This window comes from Montipora foliosa, chromosome 4 (assembly GCF_036669935.1).
Source record: "Montipora foliosa isolate CH-2021 chromosome 4, ASM3666993v2, whole genome shotgun sequence".
In the NCBI taxonomy this organism is placed as follows: domain Eukaryota; kingdom Metazoa; phylum Cnidaria; class Anthozoa; order Scleractinia; family Acroporidae; genus Montipora; species Montipora foliosa.
In genome coordinates, this window is record NC_090872.1 from 12,935,011 (window position 1) to 12,953,435 (window position 18,425).

General features: G+C 43.3%; 2 protein-coding genes across 2 annotated transcripts in view; one reads left to right on the forward strand and one right to left on the reverse strand.

Moving 5' to 3' along the window:
* The first annotated feature begins 26 nt into the window (after positions 1-26).
* Positions 27-1,584, forward strand: LOC137999892 (small ribosomal subunit protein mS31-like). The gene has a single exon (XM_068845854.1). It carries the CDS (start codon positions 35-37, stop codon positions 1,508-1,510), a length of 1,476 nt encoding a protein of 491 aa, XP_068701955.1. The 5' UTR covers positions 27-34; the 3' UTR covers positions 1,511-1,584.
* Positions 1,585-1,973: 389 nt separating this feature from the next.
* The window catches only part of LOC137999884 (serine/threonine-protein kinase PLK4-like), a 24,008-nt gene continuing 7,556 nt past the window's right edge, over positions 1,974-18,425 (reverse strand). Inside the window, exons 10-19 of the mRNA XM_068845847.1 lie at positions 18,194-18,221; positions 17,507-17,583; positions 17,132-17,373; positions 16,275-16,490; positions 8,810-9,548; positions 7,615-7,696; positions 5,868-6,162; positions 5,416-5,746; positions 4,499-4,605; positions 1,974-3,636 (exon numbers count right to left, since the gene is read on the reverse strand). Coding sequence (XP_068701948.1) covers positions 3,534-3,636; positions 4,499-4,605; positions 5,416-5,746; positions 5,868-6,162; positions 7,615-7,696; positions 8,810-9,548; positions 16,275-16,490; positions 17,132-17,373; positions 17,507-17,583; positions 18,194-18,221 — 2,220 coding nt within the window. The 3' untranslated portion in view covers positions 1,974-3,533. The remainder of the gene's footprint in view (positions 3,637-4,498; positions 4,606-5,415; positions 5,747-5,867; positions 6,163-7,614; positions 7,697-8,809; positions 9,549-16,274; positions 16,491-17,131; positions 17,374-17,506; positions 17,584-18,193; positions 18,222-18,425) is intronic.

Here is an 18,425-nt window from a genome sequence, read left to right on the forward strand (position 1 = left end):
GGACTTCTGGGATAGAACGTATACGGATTACAATATGGTGGATCGTCTCACATCTATGGCGTGCTATTCTAGATCTAGATGTAACTTGTTACCTTCTGCCTTTCGCAGCCTATTTCGCAAGGCTTCTTTGTCAAGAGCCTTGACATCGAGCTCAAATAGAAATGATAGCAGCTCGAAAGTGTCCACATCGTCTTTGCTGAAAAATCTGAGACGCCAATCGTTTGCAGGTGACAAACACAAGATAGAGAGAAATGAAGAGTCTCGCGCGGCAGAGGAACTCGGTCGTCTAGAAACAGAGCAAAATGACGACGCCTTACCTGTACGTGAAATCGATTTGAGCCTAGAGAGCGATCAAGAGGAAATTTCCCGGAATGATCGCTCGAAGCGTTCAGAAAGCCAACATTTGTCGCGCTCAAACATTGATACCAGACATGTTTCGGATTCTGTTCTGGAAACATCGGAACCAGTTCTTGAGGGCAGAATTGCGCCTCGCCCAAGGTGGCTCGGTGGAGAATATCTTGAGAAAACTAAGACATCGGGGGACTCGAAGAATATCAGACAAAACAGGGTTTTAAGAGAATTGCACGAGGAAGAGGTCAAGAACAAACTGTCATCTGTTATTTCCTCGGATCTTCTACACTCCTTGAGAAACTCTAGTGAAAAGTCTGGACAGGATAATGCAAAGAGTATGCTTGAGAAGTCAATACAAGCGGCGCGACTGCGAGGTCAAAAGGGAAAAACAGTCAAACAGACCTTAATGATCAGTGATCATGAACTAGAGTCAGTTCGCAAACAACCAGAACGAAAGTGGGTTGAAAGGAGTCTTGAAGATTTAGAGAAGAAAGTTGACCGGAGTACCCCTTCACAAACCAAGTCGGATCCTGAATTAAAAAAGAAAATCAAGGATATCCTCTCTGAGCTAAAAGTTGCCCCTAAGCAGTTAGGAACAGCCAAAACCATTGTTGCAGCAGTAGAGAACTGGGGAAAGTCCTCATTTAACCAATCCCAGAAGATTAGAGATGAGTACATAGAACAAACCAATGAGATTGCCTTTGATCCATCAGAGTTCTCCCTCAAACATGGGGACAGACTGGGGCTTTTCGATAATGTCCTAAATGAAGCAAAAGCCAAAAAAGTGAAAGTGTTCCAGTCTAACGATATCTTTTTGATGGAGTCTGATCATTTAGAGGAACTAAATAATGTTAATCAGATGGGTGTCTGGCAAAATAGCTTCAGAGATGATATAAATCTTTCAAACAAACTGTGGCAGTATCCCATTGACAATGAAGTATGTAAAACAGAAGAGCATGGAGTTAGTTTTGAAGATCATGTGTTCCTGGAGTACTTGTTGGACGACTTCCCGAAGAAAGGTCCAGTGCGTCGATTCATGGAGTTGGTCATCAATGGATTACAACAGAATCCTCACTTAACTGTCAGGCAAAAGAGGGAACGTGTAAATTGGTTTAAAGATTATTTTGAAACTTTTTCTGAGGAAGAACTGAATTTCTAAGATTTCTCATCAACCTTATTTCAATTATTGGCTTTGTGAACTGAAAATAATAAAGAAGCACTACTTTGTTCTCAGTTACATTATGTTATGTACAAGTATACTGAAAGCAACCCCCTTTTCCAGTGATGTCAACCGTGTTAATAAACTAGTAATATTTTCCTCTATAATGTTGTTTTAATCTTGGTGGAGCTTAAAGCCTCATTTACACTAGCAAGTTTTCCTGGGCATTGTAAATGGAAAAATATGACACGTTTTTCTTTGACAAGTGTCCTTGTTCAAAAACTAGCATGCTAGTTTTTGAACAAGGACACTTGTCAAGGAAAAACTTGTCAAAGACGATATTTGCTGGTGTCAATTACTTGACAAGTGCACTTGTCAAGGAAAACTTGTCATATTTTCCATTTACACTACGAAGGAAAACTTGTCAAGGAAAAGCTTTTCAATGAAAACTTGCGTGTGGTTACAGTCGGCACGTTTTCCTTGACAAGTGGACACGAGACTTAAAGGACCTGGTTTGTAGTCAGTCCCCTTTTAATCAATAACCAAAGGTTTGCTTTTCACTTTGGACCACCTAACATGTAACTTCACAAAATTAATAATGTAAGAAGTAGGTGATGGAAGATGAGTATCTTAATGATGGTAAGTCGAGAATCAAGGTTAATATTTTCATGTCATTTGATTTCAATTGGAAGATTAAGACTCAAACAAGGAAGAAAGATTTCATGAAACTTTGAGGCCAAAGCGACAATAACATGCACATCCCTATCTTTCACATGTGCCTAGATTCTTCAAGCTCTAGGGCTGTATCCGCTTTCAGAATGTTGATATCATACTTCCCAGCCATTTTTGATCTCAACCTTATTTTATTAATGAGAGGTGGTAGAGACTACCATAAAGCTCTTTGTTGCTGCAGGTTTGTGTACTATCAACTTTATGAAGGCCTAGTCTAAGGAGCGTACTATTAATTCTGTAAGCTGAAGATCCTGATCTAATTTCTTGCTGACATATTACTAAAATAATGTACATGCAATTTTATGACTTATGTTTAAGATCATGTAGTTGGCTATAGACAGCTTAACCAACCACTTGGTCATTAAAAGGCAGGCTGATTCTTACTATAGTACTGTCAGTTTTAGATGCTTGAAATGTTTTTCATTAATGTTTTATCCCAATTTTTTTGTAGTCAAATGTATGACTAAGGCACTCCTTTGTGGAACATTACGAAAAAGAGTAATACTATATGTGACATGGATATTGCATAAATCTGTGAACTTTGTGGCAAAAGTCAGCTAAACAGGCACTGGACAAAGTGTGAGCTACATGATGCCTCTGGTGAAATACACATACAGATATTTGCCAAGACTGTGTACAGCCACCCCATCGACTCAGAAAAAATCGGGCCTCTGAGGGGATGGAGCGGCTGAGTGAATGTTCAAACCACACCAAAAGTAATAGTTATTTTGAAAGTTGATTTATTACATTTCCTGCAATAAAAAATACTGTAATTTACAGAGTCAGGACCAGTGAAGTTAAAATAATAATCTACACATAACAAGGTACCGGTAAAAATTAATTTTGTTGCCCTGTTTCAAAAACTGAAAATTAATTATTCATTGGATGGTCAGAAATAAAAAGAGACTTCAGCATGGTTTATGATAAAGCCGTATATCATAAAAAAGTGCTTAAGTCAAAACCCCTATTTGTTGTGTCCTTAAAGACCACACACATACAATTATCAAGTTGTTTTGCAAGTTTTCCCTATCACAGTTTGGAATCCTCTGACTTGTAACAATCATGAATGCATAAGATAAAATACAACTAGAAGCTAATGTAACCATTACAAAACTCACACATTATTTTAGTTGTGTGTGTTTAGTAGAGCTACATTGTATTCATTAGATACAAATATGAATAATTAATCATAACTAAGAGGACAACAATAATACTAAGTTTTGATAGTCCTTAGATGCTGTGGATGTGATTTTTTCCATAGATGACAGGAAAATCTTGATAGTCCCAATTTTTATGACACCATCTTAGGTGAGGCCACTAGACTTTCTATGATGATAGGAAGGCAAGAGAGCTTGTCCTTGATTGGTTCAGGCAATCTGTCAGAGTGACTGTATCTAAGGGGAAAATGTAAGCATGTCAAAACTGCAGGTGAAATTTCTGATGAAAACAAACAATTTAAAATGTTGCTTGGAAGACAATTTAATCAAAATGAATATACTGGTAAGGTTGCAAATACGCCTGCAGCTATTCAATGACATTTGGGAAGATACATCTGCCTCATACAACTATAACCATTGTCTTACAGTTATATTGCAGCCACCAATAGCCCCTCAGGTGTTCACAAATTATCCATATCTCAACCGAATTATCAAGTTGTTACAGAGCCAAAGTAAACTTACAGTAATTCTACTTTTGGATTTTGAAGTAGTATGAGGTGGCTGACAAGGGAGGCAGTGACCATCAGTGGTCAGAATCACAGATTTGATAATTAATCCGACCAGAGATTCCCCACGATTAACCACCAACCAGATTTTCTCAAACAGGTACAATAAAGCCCATGGTTCAACCCCTCAGTTGCAAATAGCCAACTGGTCAGCCCCATGCCAGCTGTGATTCACAGGAAATTTACTGTGTTGATATGCATCAGCTGTTAATTTAAAATGACCCGTAAAAGCACCTAAGGGAAGTGATGAGTCAAATACATTACTAATAATATTGCGTGCAATTTAGGGTATTTGACTGTAATATTTACAGTACAGACTTGGAAGGTGGTGGCCTCTCAGTACCCACTCTTCCATCTCCCTCCTCCTGGGGTAAAGGTGGGGGAATTCCCCAAACTATTTATTGTATTACCGAGATGAAAGCCATTTCATAGATTGGAAAGAAATTAAGTACAGGATCTTAGGCTTTTTTAATTAGCTAATCTTTTTTCTTCTCAAAGGGCACAAGACAAAGCTCAAATATTGTTCTTTATACCTTGTCATCGTTCCGCAACTGTCTGTATACTTGATACTTGTCACAGACGACTGAACCACCATCTGAGATCCATCATTATACTGAACCCACACTTCTCCTGTTGACAGCTATCAAGGAAAATAAATAAATAAATAAATAAATAAATGAAGGTGCTAAGCACATCAAAGTACCGGTACCTGCCAGTGCATACTTTTCTTAAACATTTTTATTATCTCATTTTGTTCAGTTATCATAAGTCGTAAAATTTTGCTGGTTATCACTTCCATTCTCAATGTTGTTGTTTATTGAAAAGGTTCATCTACTAAAAAGGTGTCAGTGTATATTTTGCGCTTCAATTTTTTTGCTGGTTCAAAATTTTTTCAACCCAGTTCAATTTTGAATCCTTTGTTTCAGATTACCCATAATGAATATTAGATAAAGAAAAATCAAAATTGAACTGGTTCCAAAAAATAATTTTAAACCAAGATTAACAACTGCGTCACTAAGTGGAGGATGGGTGCCTGAGACATCCTGGAGCTTCCACTATTGGCAGCCAGCTCCAAGATGGAGACTGCACCGATGGCTGGGAAAACCTGACAAACCAGCCATGAGCCCCCACACCCTCAAGAAAACAGGCAGCTGTCACACTGAACAGTGAAAAGTAGGGGGGAGGAGGGAGCCCTGGGAAAAAAACCACTAAATGCTCCACTCAAAATGCTCCTTCTTCCCACCACACCGATGAATAAGCTCAACAACGCAAAGCATGAGGAATTCAAACGCATGCCCAAATGTACAACAAAACCACTGACAACAATATTATTGACTGCGGTCGCACCTAGTTGTTAACTCACTTAAACTGCATTTAGCTTCATAAAGAATTGAACCACGACATACACTGTACATGGCTTAGCATTTACATGTAAAATATTTGCACTTACCTGGGAGGCCCATCCCACTCCTTGCACAAACACACTCTTGATGACATGTGATGATGGTGATGACAAGGCTCCTTGTTGGGCCCCACTCATATTGATAAGCTGGTTCCCCTGTTCTCTTTTCTCTGGCCCTGAATGTGGTCTTGACTTTGCATCAGATTCATCTCCAGAAGACTGTGACCTTCTGTGAGGATCATGACCTTTGCCAGTTGAAGATGGTCTCATATTTTGGATAGCACTATTCATAGTTCCTTCAAATGAGAGTAACGATGTACTGACGGGTGCTACTGTACTTGGCGAAGTCACTGTTAAATTCTCTATGGATTCAGGGGGCCTGAAAGAATTGTTGTAAATCAGCCATGATGGCAGGTAAGTTCTGTTTTTGGGTTGACTACTGTTACAGTAGTAAACTTCTTCATTTTTAATATCTTTATCTCCCAAATCAATCAAGTTACCTTGGATTGTGCGCCTGAGGGTGATCAGTGCTTTCTTTCAGCGACCTGTTTCTTGAAACTGGTGGTTTACGACACACAACAAAGGGGAAGTAGCATCCTCCACAACTCTCACTCTCTTCTTTATTAATGACTTTCTCCAGATGAACACACCGTTGATAACAACTTTGAGCATGCTCCAATAGGGGTTTCATTTCTTGAGTGACGCCATCCAGGCCACCAACTGATTCCAATGTGTATGATACTCCACCAGGTTCAATTATCCTTGTGCATTCCTGTGACTGATGAACTTTGGCCCCTGAAAAAGAACATGCCAGAAACGAAATTGCCTTCTAGTTTTCACTCAAAATAATCTAGATAAATCATATTAACAGTTCTGAGCACAACATTATTTAACGGGTCTTGTCTTTGTCCTTCAGCTACATGAATAATGATTCTCTAAGAATGTTAGTTAACACCTTTCCCCAATATTAGTATTTGCATGGACAGGTCTTACAAAAGTAGCCAGCTTGTGTCAAAAATCACCATCTCACTTGAACTACACTGTTTATGCACTGTAAGAAGGCAAAGCTGACATCTCTATTAAAGTTAGAAAACTACAGTAGTTGCCTTGTGACAAGTGAGGAATCAAGAGTCCTAGACAGGAATCGCACCTGCGACTTCTTCTATAATGCCAGAATGCCAGTCAGATTCTCTACCCATTGAGCTGCTATAAACTCGTATGCAGGGGCCACGGAGCATGTTTCAAAGTGGGGGGGGGGGATATTAGTATTTGCATGGACAGGTCTTACAAAAGTAGCCAGCTTGTGTCAAAAATCACCATCTCACTTGAACTACACTGTTTATGCACTGTAAGAAGGCAAAGCTGACATCTCTATTAAAGTTAGAAAACTACAGTAGTTGCCTTGTGACAAGTGAGGAATCAAGAGTCCTAGACAGGAATCGCACCTGCGACTTCTTCTATAATGCCAGAATGCCAGTCAGATTCTCTACCCATTGAGCTGCTATAAACTCGTATGCAGGGGCCACGGAGCATGTTTCAAAGTGGGGGGGGGGGGAGGGAGGGGAAGCTAGGTCTTGATATAAGTAAAAGGGGGGAGTTACACCCCCCAGTCCCTCCCTCTTAGCCCCCCCCCCCCCAGTGGTTCCTGCTAGGGAGCTACAGTCTCAGACATAATTAATTAGTTGGGACACTTCATGCAAACGCCCTGTATTCCCTTCTTGTGCGTTCCCTGACCCTCTCAACATTGTTTATCGCAGTTCAGTCACCAAATCTTTCACACCAACATCGAGAGGGAAGGGAGAGGCAGAACTGTACCGACAATTATGCCTGGGACTGTAGGTGGTTTATCAAGGTCCTGAATAGACAATGTGCCCTGCTGGTCTGAATGCAGGTTCTACTAAGTCATGCACGCACAAATTCTAATAACACTTGAAAACATTCACTGTAAGTTGCATTATAAATTTTGTATGAGTAGCTCAATGCCCAGGTAGAGGGCTCCTTCGACCACCGTTACGGACTGAGGTCATAGTGTCAATCCCAATCTAGGCCTCTGATTTTGTCCCTTTATTTTAATTTGCCCATCACCAAGCAACTACCGGTAGTTTTTCCATCCTTTACACCTGAAACATCCATTGTTGAAGCTCAATGTTATTTTTTTCATCACTCAATTCATCCAGAAAATGACTGTCTGTGATCAAAATTGCAATATTTATTTCTCAACGTTACACCACAATTTTTTTCACCTACCGTTATAAAAGCAAACTTCAAAGTCAGCATGTGGAAAATTTTCCATTAACATGCACTTTGCATGCTTGGAGTACATTGTTACCTAAAAATAAAATATTATCAAATTACTGTCACTTTCCATTCAATACTGACCTTTATTAACATACATGTAGTGGTTGATGATCTTATAAAGTAATTATGTATGTTTACATCTGGCATGCTAATTTCACCACCAAGCCTCAAATTCGAAAATCTCCACACTTGTAAATTTTATCATGAGCTAAATCCCAAAGGAGCAAACTTGTAAAGAAAACCCATGTGCGAACAGTGTTGCATTTCAAGAGGATATCAAAAACTTGGAGCAAATGAGGCCTGGTCAGTGGTGAACTTTGAGCACAAAAAAGCTATAATCATGACCCATTCACTAAACCATGAAGCTAATCTTGTCTTGTTACATGTACACTGTACAGCATTAAGTGTATACCACACACAGTGATAACACATTGCTTCCTTTTGGGTGCTTGATGCTAACAAGAACTTACTTAACTGGTCAAAAGAACCTGCTTAACCCATTGATTCCCAGGGGTTCCGCATTGACAAGTAAAATCGTCTGGCGTTAGACAGAGTAAAGAATTGGCTGGCTGGTTTAGGCCAGTTTGGATGTTAAAGGGTTAGGGCTATTGTCAACTATTCCCAAGAGCATTTGAAAACAATAGTTTATGCAAAATTTTGTGTGGAAAACAAAATTCATTGCAGGTTACATGAAAGTCACTCATTGTGCTCTTAATTTTGATAATAATTATTCAAGTATAAACTTGTCCAAATTAGCCATGCTTCAATCACATTTATTTTAGAGCATGAAGTTATTGCCCATTTGAGCCATAATTAGCCAAACTTGGGCTACGGTAGACGAAAGGCCAGTTGCACTGATCACTTCTTAAATGACACCTTCACAACTGTTGAGGAAATGGCAAACAATAAATCATGACAGATGGCAGTTAAATATAAAAGCCCAACAATTTTCTTTTTCTGTCTTGCATCCATAGTAATATCTTTTGAGAAGTTGCTCAAGACGTTGGTTCAAATGGGCAAGAAATGAGCTTTAACGAAACAAGTTTTTTGATTTTTGTAAATTGCAAATTCCAGCCTGATTTTGTAATAAACATGATGTTAAATCTATTTATTGTTTTTCTCCTTTTATCACTTAGGACATCACCTTTGGTGTCTTCTTGCGAACCAGATGAACAAATCTAGTAGCATACTGATACTTCTTCCAGTATCTAGACGGCAAGCTGGAAAACAGGTATGTAGAGGCTGACTCACACCCTATTGGAGGGGGTTGTTGCGAGAGTGGTACCCCTCCCTTTCCATTTGGCTGATACACTGCTATTTTCATCCCATTTTGTGATATTCGCAGAACCTCAAAAACTCTGTCTTCTCCATTTTTATGATGAAAAAACTCTAAAGAAACCTCTCCGTTATCAAGAATACTGACAACAGCATTTCTAGTCTTTTGCCTGATTGGCCGCAACCTTTCAGAGTTCAAAGGTTCGACAATGTCTCCTAGAGACTTTGATCTTGAAGCCTCATATTTGCTACGCTGATTTGCTTTGCATTGTTCCTCATGCTTTCTTGGTGCATTGCCGTCTTTAACATGAGAAAAATCCAAACCAGAGTCTTTTGTAACACTATTGCTGCCATGGCGCCGATGTTCTCTGTGATCCTCAACTGTCTCCTTAAAACCAGACTTGCTGACCTCAGTAGGAGTCTGCTCGCTAAAACTGTGATGACTAAGATCTGAGGCAGTCGATGGGTAGCCACCTTCCTGTTGACCCAATTGCGTTTCTGCACTGCCAAAGCCACTGCTGCTATTGTTTGTGCCAGTGGTAGGATTCTTGAGGAAGTCACCCAAGGTGTTACCAAAGGAACTGCTATATTTGCTAGCATTGTAATTCCTAAAAGAGAAATTTAAGAGTGACAAATCACGAGTTATTTTGATACTGTTCAGAAATGGGTGTGACTCATGATATCAGTTACCCTGTTGTTAACGCCCACGTCGCCAGTGGAGGGTAGGTGCCCAGGAAGCCTGGGGGCTGCAACCGCAGTCACATCCCCAAGGCGCTAGAACACCCGACTGGCCTGCCCAACCCGCAACCAAGCCACGAGCCCCCCGCGCCAGGCCCCCCTAAGGCACCCGTCACACTTGAGCCAGAAAGCTCAGTGGAATAATAATAATAACACACAAAAAAAAAAAGAGCACAAAAAAAAAAGAAAGAAAAGGGGGGGAGAGGGAGGGAACGCCGAGAACCACTAAACTCTTAAACCGACTCACAACGCCACGCCAACAAACACGCTGCAAGCACATTGGACAACGCATGCACTACGCGGGAATACCGCTGAACCATGTCAGCCCCAGGGCCCCCCCAACCTAAAGAGTGCTGCAAACGCTACAAAAACGCATAACAACGCTAACAAACGCCTGCAAAACGCTACTGACCGGACTAGCTCCCGGTCGTGAACCATGTAACTATAACAAACGCTACAGAACGCACCAAAACGCTGAACAACGCTACCAGACGGCCAAGACACTAACAACCGCCTGCAAAACACTACTGACCAGACTAGCTCCTAGTCGTTAACTATGTTAAATTTTATTTAACTATATTTAACGCCCACGTCGCCAGTGGAGGGTAGGTGCCCAGGAAGCCTGGGGGCTGCAACCGCAGTCACATCCCCAAGGCGCTAGAACACCCGACTGGCCTGCCCAACCCGCAACCAAGCCACGAGCCCCCCGCGCCATGCCGAAGGGATCTCCGGGTAAGAAGAACCCGGAGCAAGGGGGCTCGGGGCAACTAGGCCTAAGCCCCCGATAGCCCAAACCTGAGGCACCCACCCCCGCTGGTAACCAGAGAAATCCACTACCTGTTACGCCACCAACTGGGAGGAAACACGGACAATGGAACTAACTGGAGTTCTGATATAGATCTGGTATGCCTCGCTCGACCAACGCCCCAAGGTTTTGATCAGGTGATCCGGAACACCACGTGCCGCTGCAGTGGTCGCCGCCCCAATCCGGAAACTATGGCCAGAGTAGGCGCCGGAGTACCCAGCCCCATGTAGGGTAGACTGCAAAAAGGATGATAGCTGCTGCCGGGTAAGAGGACGACCATCACTAAACAAGAACAGGGGCCCTGGAACAGACCCATGCAGAGACAAGTACGTGCCCAACGCTGTTATGGGGCACACAGAGCCCGAGCCACGCCCCAAGTAGATATCACAACCCGCACGGAAGGGGTCTGTCTTGGAACACTTGATACGGACTTTGAAACAAGAGGGATTCACCAAGGAGTCCGCTTGCAGGTCGCTAACAGTCATATGGATGTGAGGATCAAAGGCCGAGTTGACCGTGAATTCGCCCGCACGCAAAAACCCAAAAAATGCCAAGCAGCACGCAGCCCACAACATCACATGGTCTCTAGTAGACAGGTCCAAAGAGCACTGAATGACCTTCAGATGATCAACGGTGATAGGTAGGCGCCTGGGTGACACTGGACCTTGAACTCGCTTAATACCCCTTAGCAGACGCTGCAAACGAAGACAGTTGACTAGCGGGTCTGGAAGACCATGGTCAATGTGAAGGGAGCGCACTGCTGATAGATAGACCTTGATGGAGGAATGGTTCAGGTTGTCGGCCAGGAAGGAAGCAAAGCGCATGAGAGTCTCCTCAGTGGCTGGGGGGATGGAGCCATCCTGGTTTGCACGACCATCCTGGCGGCAAAAGTCTGTAAATCGACGTTGGGCGGATCGGTACACTCGTCGGGTGGAAGGTGCAAGACCTTGGGTAAGTAAGAACCGACACTTCTGAGTCAAGGCATCTGAAGCGCTGCCAGAAGGGAAGCAGGAATAGGAGACGGGGTTGGGTCGGCCTGTGGCTCCAGGCGTCTGAACCGCTGAAATTGGAATCGAGAGAGTGCATCAGCAACTGGATTAGCTTTGCCTCGAACAGATGAAGCTGTAAATGAGAAGGAATGATGGATGGCCAGCATAGTCAAATAACGCAGCAACACCATTAGGTTTTTGTCCCGCGAGGTGCCAGACTTAAGTACAGCCACCACAGACTCGTTGTCACAAAAGAACTCGACCCGCCGAGATACCCACTGACAGCCCCACAGATAGGCTGCCACTACAATTGGGAAGAGCTCCTTGTAACGCTATGGATGAGGAACTTTGTGCAGCTGACCAGGCACCAGCAAACCAGTGGGATTTAAAAATAGCTCCATAGCCCAAAGAGCCCGCTGCATCCGATGAGACCTGGAAGTCCGGGAGAGGTGCCCATGTGGGCATGCAGAAAAAACTGAGGCCATCCCAAGTTTGGAACAGTTCCCGCCACCAGGTTAAATCCCGCCGAAATTCCTGGTTAAGCCTAATGGGGTGATCATCACGGCGAAAGGCACAAAGCAAGTCGATCATCCGGCGAAGGAATGTCCTACCCTGTGGGGCGACCTTGCAGGCGTGATGGAGATGGCCAATCAGGGATTCCAGCTCGCGACGTTTACAAAAACGTTTTGCCGACCACTCATCTAACAGTGAAACAATCCTATCTCTCTTGTCAGTCGGAAGGCGAGCCTGAAGGTTTTTGGAGTCAAGTTCAATCCCAAGGATTGTAAGACGAGTCGCGGGTCCCTCCAACTTATCTGGATTAAGGGGAAGGCCAAGTTTTGTACACAGACGAACGCAGGTTTGAAGGTTGTTGTGGCACACAGGGGACGCCGGTGGGCCCAAAGTGAGGAAATCGTCCAAGTAATGACGGAGAAATGTAACCTCATAATTGTGAACCAGGATCCATTCAACCAGGTCTGCAATGGCGGTGAAAATAAATGGTGCTGAACGCAGCCCAAAAGGGAGCACCAAATCCACAAAATATTGCCCACGCCACTTCATGCCAAGAAGGGGGCGATCGTCTGGGTGGATAGCCACATTCCGATATGCACTGGCCACGTCGAACTTGGCCATTAACGTTCCTCGACCCAGAGACATTATGCCATCAATGAAAGCATCCACTGAAACATACTGAACTGTAAACGGGGGCTTAGGGATGCCGTCATTGACGCTTTGCCCCTCTGGGGATGATAGGTCTAAAATGAGACGCCACTTCCCAGGCTGATTAGTTTTGGGGATCACCCCGAAACGACTTATTTGCAATGACGGAAGCGGGGGCACTGGAAAAGGACCTGCCACCCTGCCAGAAGAGACTTCAGCTTGCAAGTAGGAGTCAATCACTGATGGGTGCTCAGCAGAGCTACGCATGTTTGAAGATGCAGATTTGAGGGACACCAAGGATGGGTCAAAGCCTATCCGAAATCCATCCCGTATGCCAGAAGTCACAAATGCCACAGCTGACTTGTTGGGATGGTGGCATAATTCGGCCTGAAATTGATCCAACTGTAATGGTGTGACCTGAGACACCGGAGATAACGGGGCAAAAGAGACAACTGGAACGCTGGGCTTAACTGGAACAGAAACGGGAACTGAGACTGGAACTGAAACTGGAACAGGACAAAACAACTTTGCCAACTGAGGCAATCCATTCGGCTGGCGAGGCAACGCAATCACATCATTCAAACTATGTACAAACACAACACTGGGCGAACCTCGCCCCTCAGTACTGTCCCCTGCTCCCTCCAGGGGAGGGGGAGCGGGAACGGGAACGAAATCCAGCTGAGCGGGGAAAGGGGCAGTTAGCCTTGGTATGCTCTCCCTCGCAATTGCTGCAGTTGTGGCGGAACTTGCACTTCCCAAATAGCCACCGGCATTTCCCTTCATTCCAGGAATGGCAGAATGGTGTGCGTCGGTGGGAGTCTGGGCTGTCTGAGGAAGACTGAGGAAACCCGGAAAGGGAAGACGGCCTTGGTTGCAGTGAGGACGATGCTGGCAAACGCAAATGAAAACTATACAGATCCAAATTCATTTTGGACCAATCCGTAAGGCCCGAGGCAGCGGCATCCCTTCTGAAGGCCAGATCGTATTCAAGCCAAGCCAGACCTGGATATTGGCGGGCTGTTTGAATAATGAGCAGCTTATATCTGGTCAAGTCTAACCAACGCAGGGGGTGAGAGGCACACAGGACCAGCTGGAAAATCGTGAAGGCCTCAGTCCAAGTAAGAATATCCTTGATTTCAACCTGCCTGCGTTTTGCGTTGGACACCAGGAGTTTACCTTCCAGGAAGGTCTGTGGTTCCTGATCCCCAGCTCGGAGATTGACTGTAAGTAGATCCGCCAACTCCACGAACTGGCCCTCGATGATCTTCTTGGCCAATTTTGCCGGGACTGGTGCATGACCAGGACCAACAATGAAAGCCTTCTCAGACGTAGGCACTGATCCAGAGTTACCAAAACTTGGCAGGCTGCCGGATACACTGGGACTCGCGAATGGAGAGGTAATGGGGGCCATGAAGCGGGCCGAGCTTGAGTCAGTGATGGCTGACACAGGAGAAAAGGTAGGAATGAAGGCTGGCAAAGTAAACGTACCTGATGACGCCCCAAAAGCCATAGACGAGACATTGACATCACAAGAAACAGCAGTTGATCCAGAGGAGCTAGATGGAGTGATGCCAACAGAAGTGCCAAGGACGGAAGGGGGTAATGGCGAGGGGGCGCTCCCTTGAATTGAAGAGATGATAGTCGGAAGGGTGCTTCCAAGCGCGCGAACAACAGCCTCGGCGATCGAATCGACGGCCAAAGGCGCCACGGGGCCAGAGGGAGCCGTAGAAACCACCATCGGCGCGGGGGACAAGAGAGGTATGTCCTCCGAACGAAGTCCAGCGGACAAGCTATTGTTGGTTGAACGAGGTGGGTTCGGCATGATGTATGATCGAACACCAACCAGCGACGAGCGAGTTAGAGGCGACCACGAAAAAGAAGTGAAAAACGAACCAACAAACACGACAGAGAGCGAGAAAAAACCGCGGGCGATGAAGGACGAAATCCTTTGGCCACGCTAACGGATCGGCGAGCACACTACGGTCCAGGGACGAAAGAGCGACGAGTGAAGGAAAGACAAACCAATAAACACGACAGCCGCCGAAGAAAAAACCCTGGTCGATGACTGACGAAATCCTTAGAATTTATTCCTTTGTTGACCACAACTGGGAACCGCTACACTAAGCCCGCCAAAATAAACGTATCGGAGCACACGATGGTCCGAAGCACGAAAGAGCGATGAGCGAGTAAAGACAAACCAACAGACACGACAGAGGGCGAGGAAACCACGGTCGATGACGGAAGAAATCCTTGTGTTTTCTCTATTGTTGTTTTTCTTTTGTTGACCACAACTGGGAACCGCTACACTAAGCCCGCCAAAGAAACGCCACGCTATCTGAGCGACGAGCCGACTATCGGAACTGGTACAAGAGAAGGTAAGACGAACCACAACACGGCGGTGAAGACGAGATGGAGACGGTCGAAGATCGAAGAACTTCTATTTCAACCTGGACAGCGACCGAGATAGCCAACGAAGCGAGAAGAAGAACGCCGAGAACCACTAAACTCTTAAACCGACTCACAACGCCACGCCAACAAACACGCTGCAAGCACATTGGACAACGCATGCACTACGCGGGAATACCGCTGAACCATGTCAGCCCCAGGGCCCCCCCAACCTAAAGAGTGCTGCAAACGCTACAAAAACGCATAACAACGCTAACAAACGCCTGCAAAACGCTACTGACCGGACTAGCTCCCGGTCGTGAACCATGTAACTATAACAAACGCTACAGAACGCACCAAAACGCTGAACAACGCTACCAGACGGCCAAGACACTAACAACCGCCTGCAAAACACTACTGACCAGACTAGCTCCTAGTCGTTAACTATGTTAAATTTTATTTAACTATATGAAAAAATTGTCAATTTGTCAGTCTCCTGCAAGAAGCATTTAATTTCATTCTACTGTATATGTAGTTCACTTTGTTGTGGCTTTTAGAGCCCTCTCAAATACATGTAGCTGCATTGAACTGACACACGAGTTGAAGCCACTTTGACCTCTTTTCTCGCATAAAATACGTTTGGCACTTATGGCTGCAGAAGCTGTGTACTATACTAAAGCTGGCAATACGGATTTCTAAATTAGCACCCGGCGACCTTTTTGAGACGCAGATGGTAATCGGAAGTGAACATTTCCCAATTGCCAGCTGGAAAGTAGTGTCTCCCAAATTTTTAAACTAATCATCTCTAATGGAGAAAAGCATCCGGCAAATAATATAAAATTTAATGTCGTTATGAGAAGACAAGTTAAAGGGAAAATGCCTCACTTCTGGTTGCCGTCTGTGTCTCAAAAACATCACATGCTTAATCTCCCTAATAAGTATTAACTCTTTTAAGAAAGACAGTGCTAAAGGATTTAACTCTGGAGAACATCAGGCACCAGATCATTTTATCACTGAGTAGGACCCCCAGAGCATCCAAACTCCATTGATTGGAGGGACATAAGTTCCATTACTGCTGGGAGAACCTAGCACTATTTTTCCAAGTCTGCCAGTGTCATTGATATTAAAAACAATTCATTATTAAATGATTCATTCACTGGGCTAAAAACCTAACCATTCACTCAAATATTATTTATCAAAAACTAAATATCAAAGTTTGATGAAGTTGTCATATTATTATTAAAAAGCCTTTGTACTTGAATTTGGTAATGAGGTTGTTTCCACCACTAGACATTTCCAAGCCTTTTGCTGGTTTGTTTCCAAAGGTCGAGCTGGTAATGTTAGTAAGCCATGATGCAGAGTTTGTAGCCTGCTTAAAGGTTGAGGAAGGAGGTGGAGCCACTTCTGTTCCTCTAATCATATCTTTAGCAGAGGTGGTATTGTGATTTGAGGTGCTGGTTCTGTCAATGTGGCTAAAATAAAAAAGAAACAAGCCACGTTGGTTACTTTTAGTTTAAGTAAAAGGAAAACAAAAGTTACCTGAGTGTAAGTTTAAGTTTGACTATAAGGGATCACAAATGCCTTCCCAGCTGTATATACAGTACCTGACCCTGGCACAAGTTTTATAATTTTTCCCATATTCATCTCTATGAACACTCCTAAATACAATATTTTCAGTTGTCACAGTATATCTGTTGATTTGGTGCATTGTCATTTCTAGGATATCAGACTTCGCTGTGCCAGTGGTGTGTGTTTTTTGGTTTTCTTCCAAGAGGTTTTTCATACTTCAGCACTATGCTCTCATCAAAAACCAACACTTCATTTAATGAGCTTTATTTCATTTGTGGTCTCTCCGATTAGCACTCATCTCTCGTTGGGAGAATTTATCCCATCATCACAGGGTTCTCATTAAGTGCCGGCAGCCGGCTAAAAAACCGGCTACTTTAAATTTAGCTCCGTATACTTTTCGGTCCTAAACTTGCTATAAACAAGTGGCACTCGCTTCTCTCGCCGCCTACTTTTATATTTAAGCCGTCTACTCCAAAACTTATTGAGAACCCTGCATCATCATCATCACCACCACCACTGGTCAGTGTTTTGCAAGTGCATGTACCTTGCTCGTTGTCTAACGGGTGGAGAGGGTGGGTGCTGGCCGTGGCTGTGTCTTGGCCAGACATCAGAATGATGGTCAGAAGATGCAGTGATAAAAACTTCATCATCTGCTTGAGAGTCCAAAGACTTTTTGTGATCACCCGCTTTACCAAAATTTGACCTCGATGATCTACTTGTACCAAGGCCTGTTGATACAGTTGCTATGGTACCAGTTCCACTGTCAACTGACTGCTCGACAACATTCTTGAAAAACAGGATAAAAAGATAATGAAGTAAATTTATACTTTGCCAGAGACTTGTAGATGTAAATGCAGTAAAGAGAGAATGCGATGGGCAAGGAAAAACAAGGCTTTTATTGGTTAATATCACAACGTACCTGTCGAAGATACAGATGACCTGTTGATGAATACTTTAATAGTCTTTCCTGGGTCATAAACGGATGATCTAAGATCCCTATGATTCAAAAAATTAATTTACAATTTTTAATGAACTTGTGCAATTATAGTAACTTGTTATTGTTATCAGGCTGAGCATAGATCTACATGTATTGTACATGTATTGCAGCGATAACCAAAAATCGTGCTAGGATGATTATTTTATGTTAGACTACAAAGCTTTCATTAAGTCACCTGCCCATTTATTTATTTTGTTCAGAAGCATTATTGATAATTTTATTTACAATGTAATTATTACTGTTACAGTACTTTGTCAGATGGTATGAATCTCAGTAGCAAAGATGTCTCTAGAGACACATCTTGACTATCTACAGGTCTGCCTGACTAAAATGTATGATGATCTGACTATCTAGTAAATGCCTGACTTTCTGACTGACTTAAGTTATTGACATGTACATGACCCATATGAATGACAGACTGTCTGGGTGACCCTCTCTTAGATTGTTCCAACACCTCTACAATTTGAATGACTGTCAAGAGTCAAGTTTCTGACTGCGCAGACGTCATGTATGTCTCCTATTTCAAGGGGTATTTGACAGATTTTCAGACTGATATAAATGAACACTTGCAAATTTTAGTAGTGCAGACAGAACATGCAAGCTATATACCTGAAAGGGTAATTCTGTCTCCTGGATTCTGTGAAAGTAAATTACGACTCATGAATTAATTTGGGGTCAGAAAAAATCAAAGACTTTCATACAACGAAAGAAACAAATAATATTAATTATTTATTGCTTTAATACATAATAAGTTTGTACATTGTAGTCAAGTACGTTGTGGTTCAAATTGTTTCCTGGTTTAAAATTTAATCAGTTCAATTTTGATTTTTCTTTGTTTCAT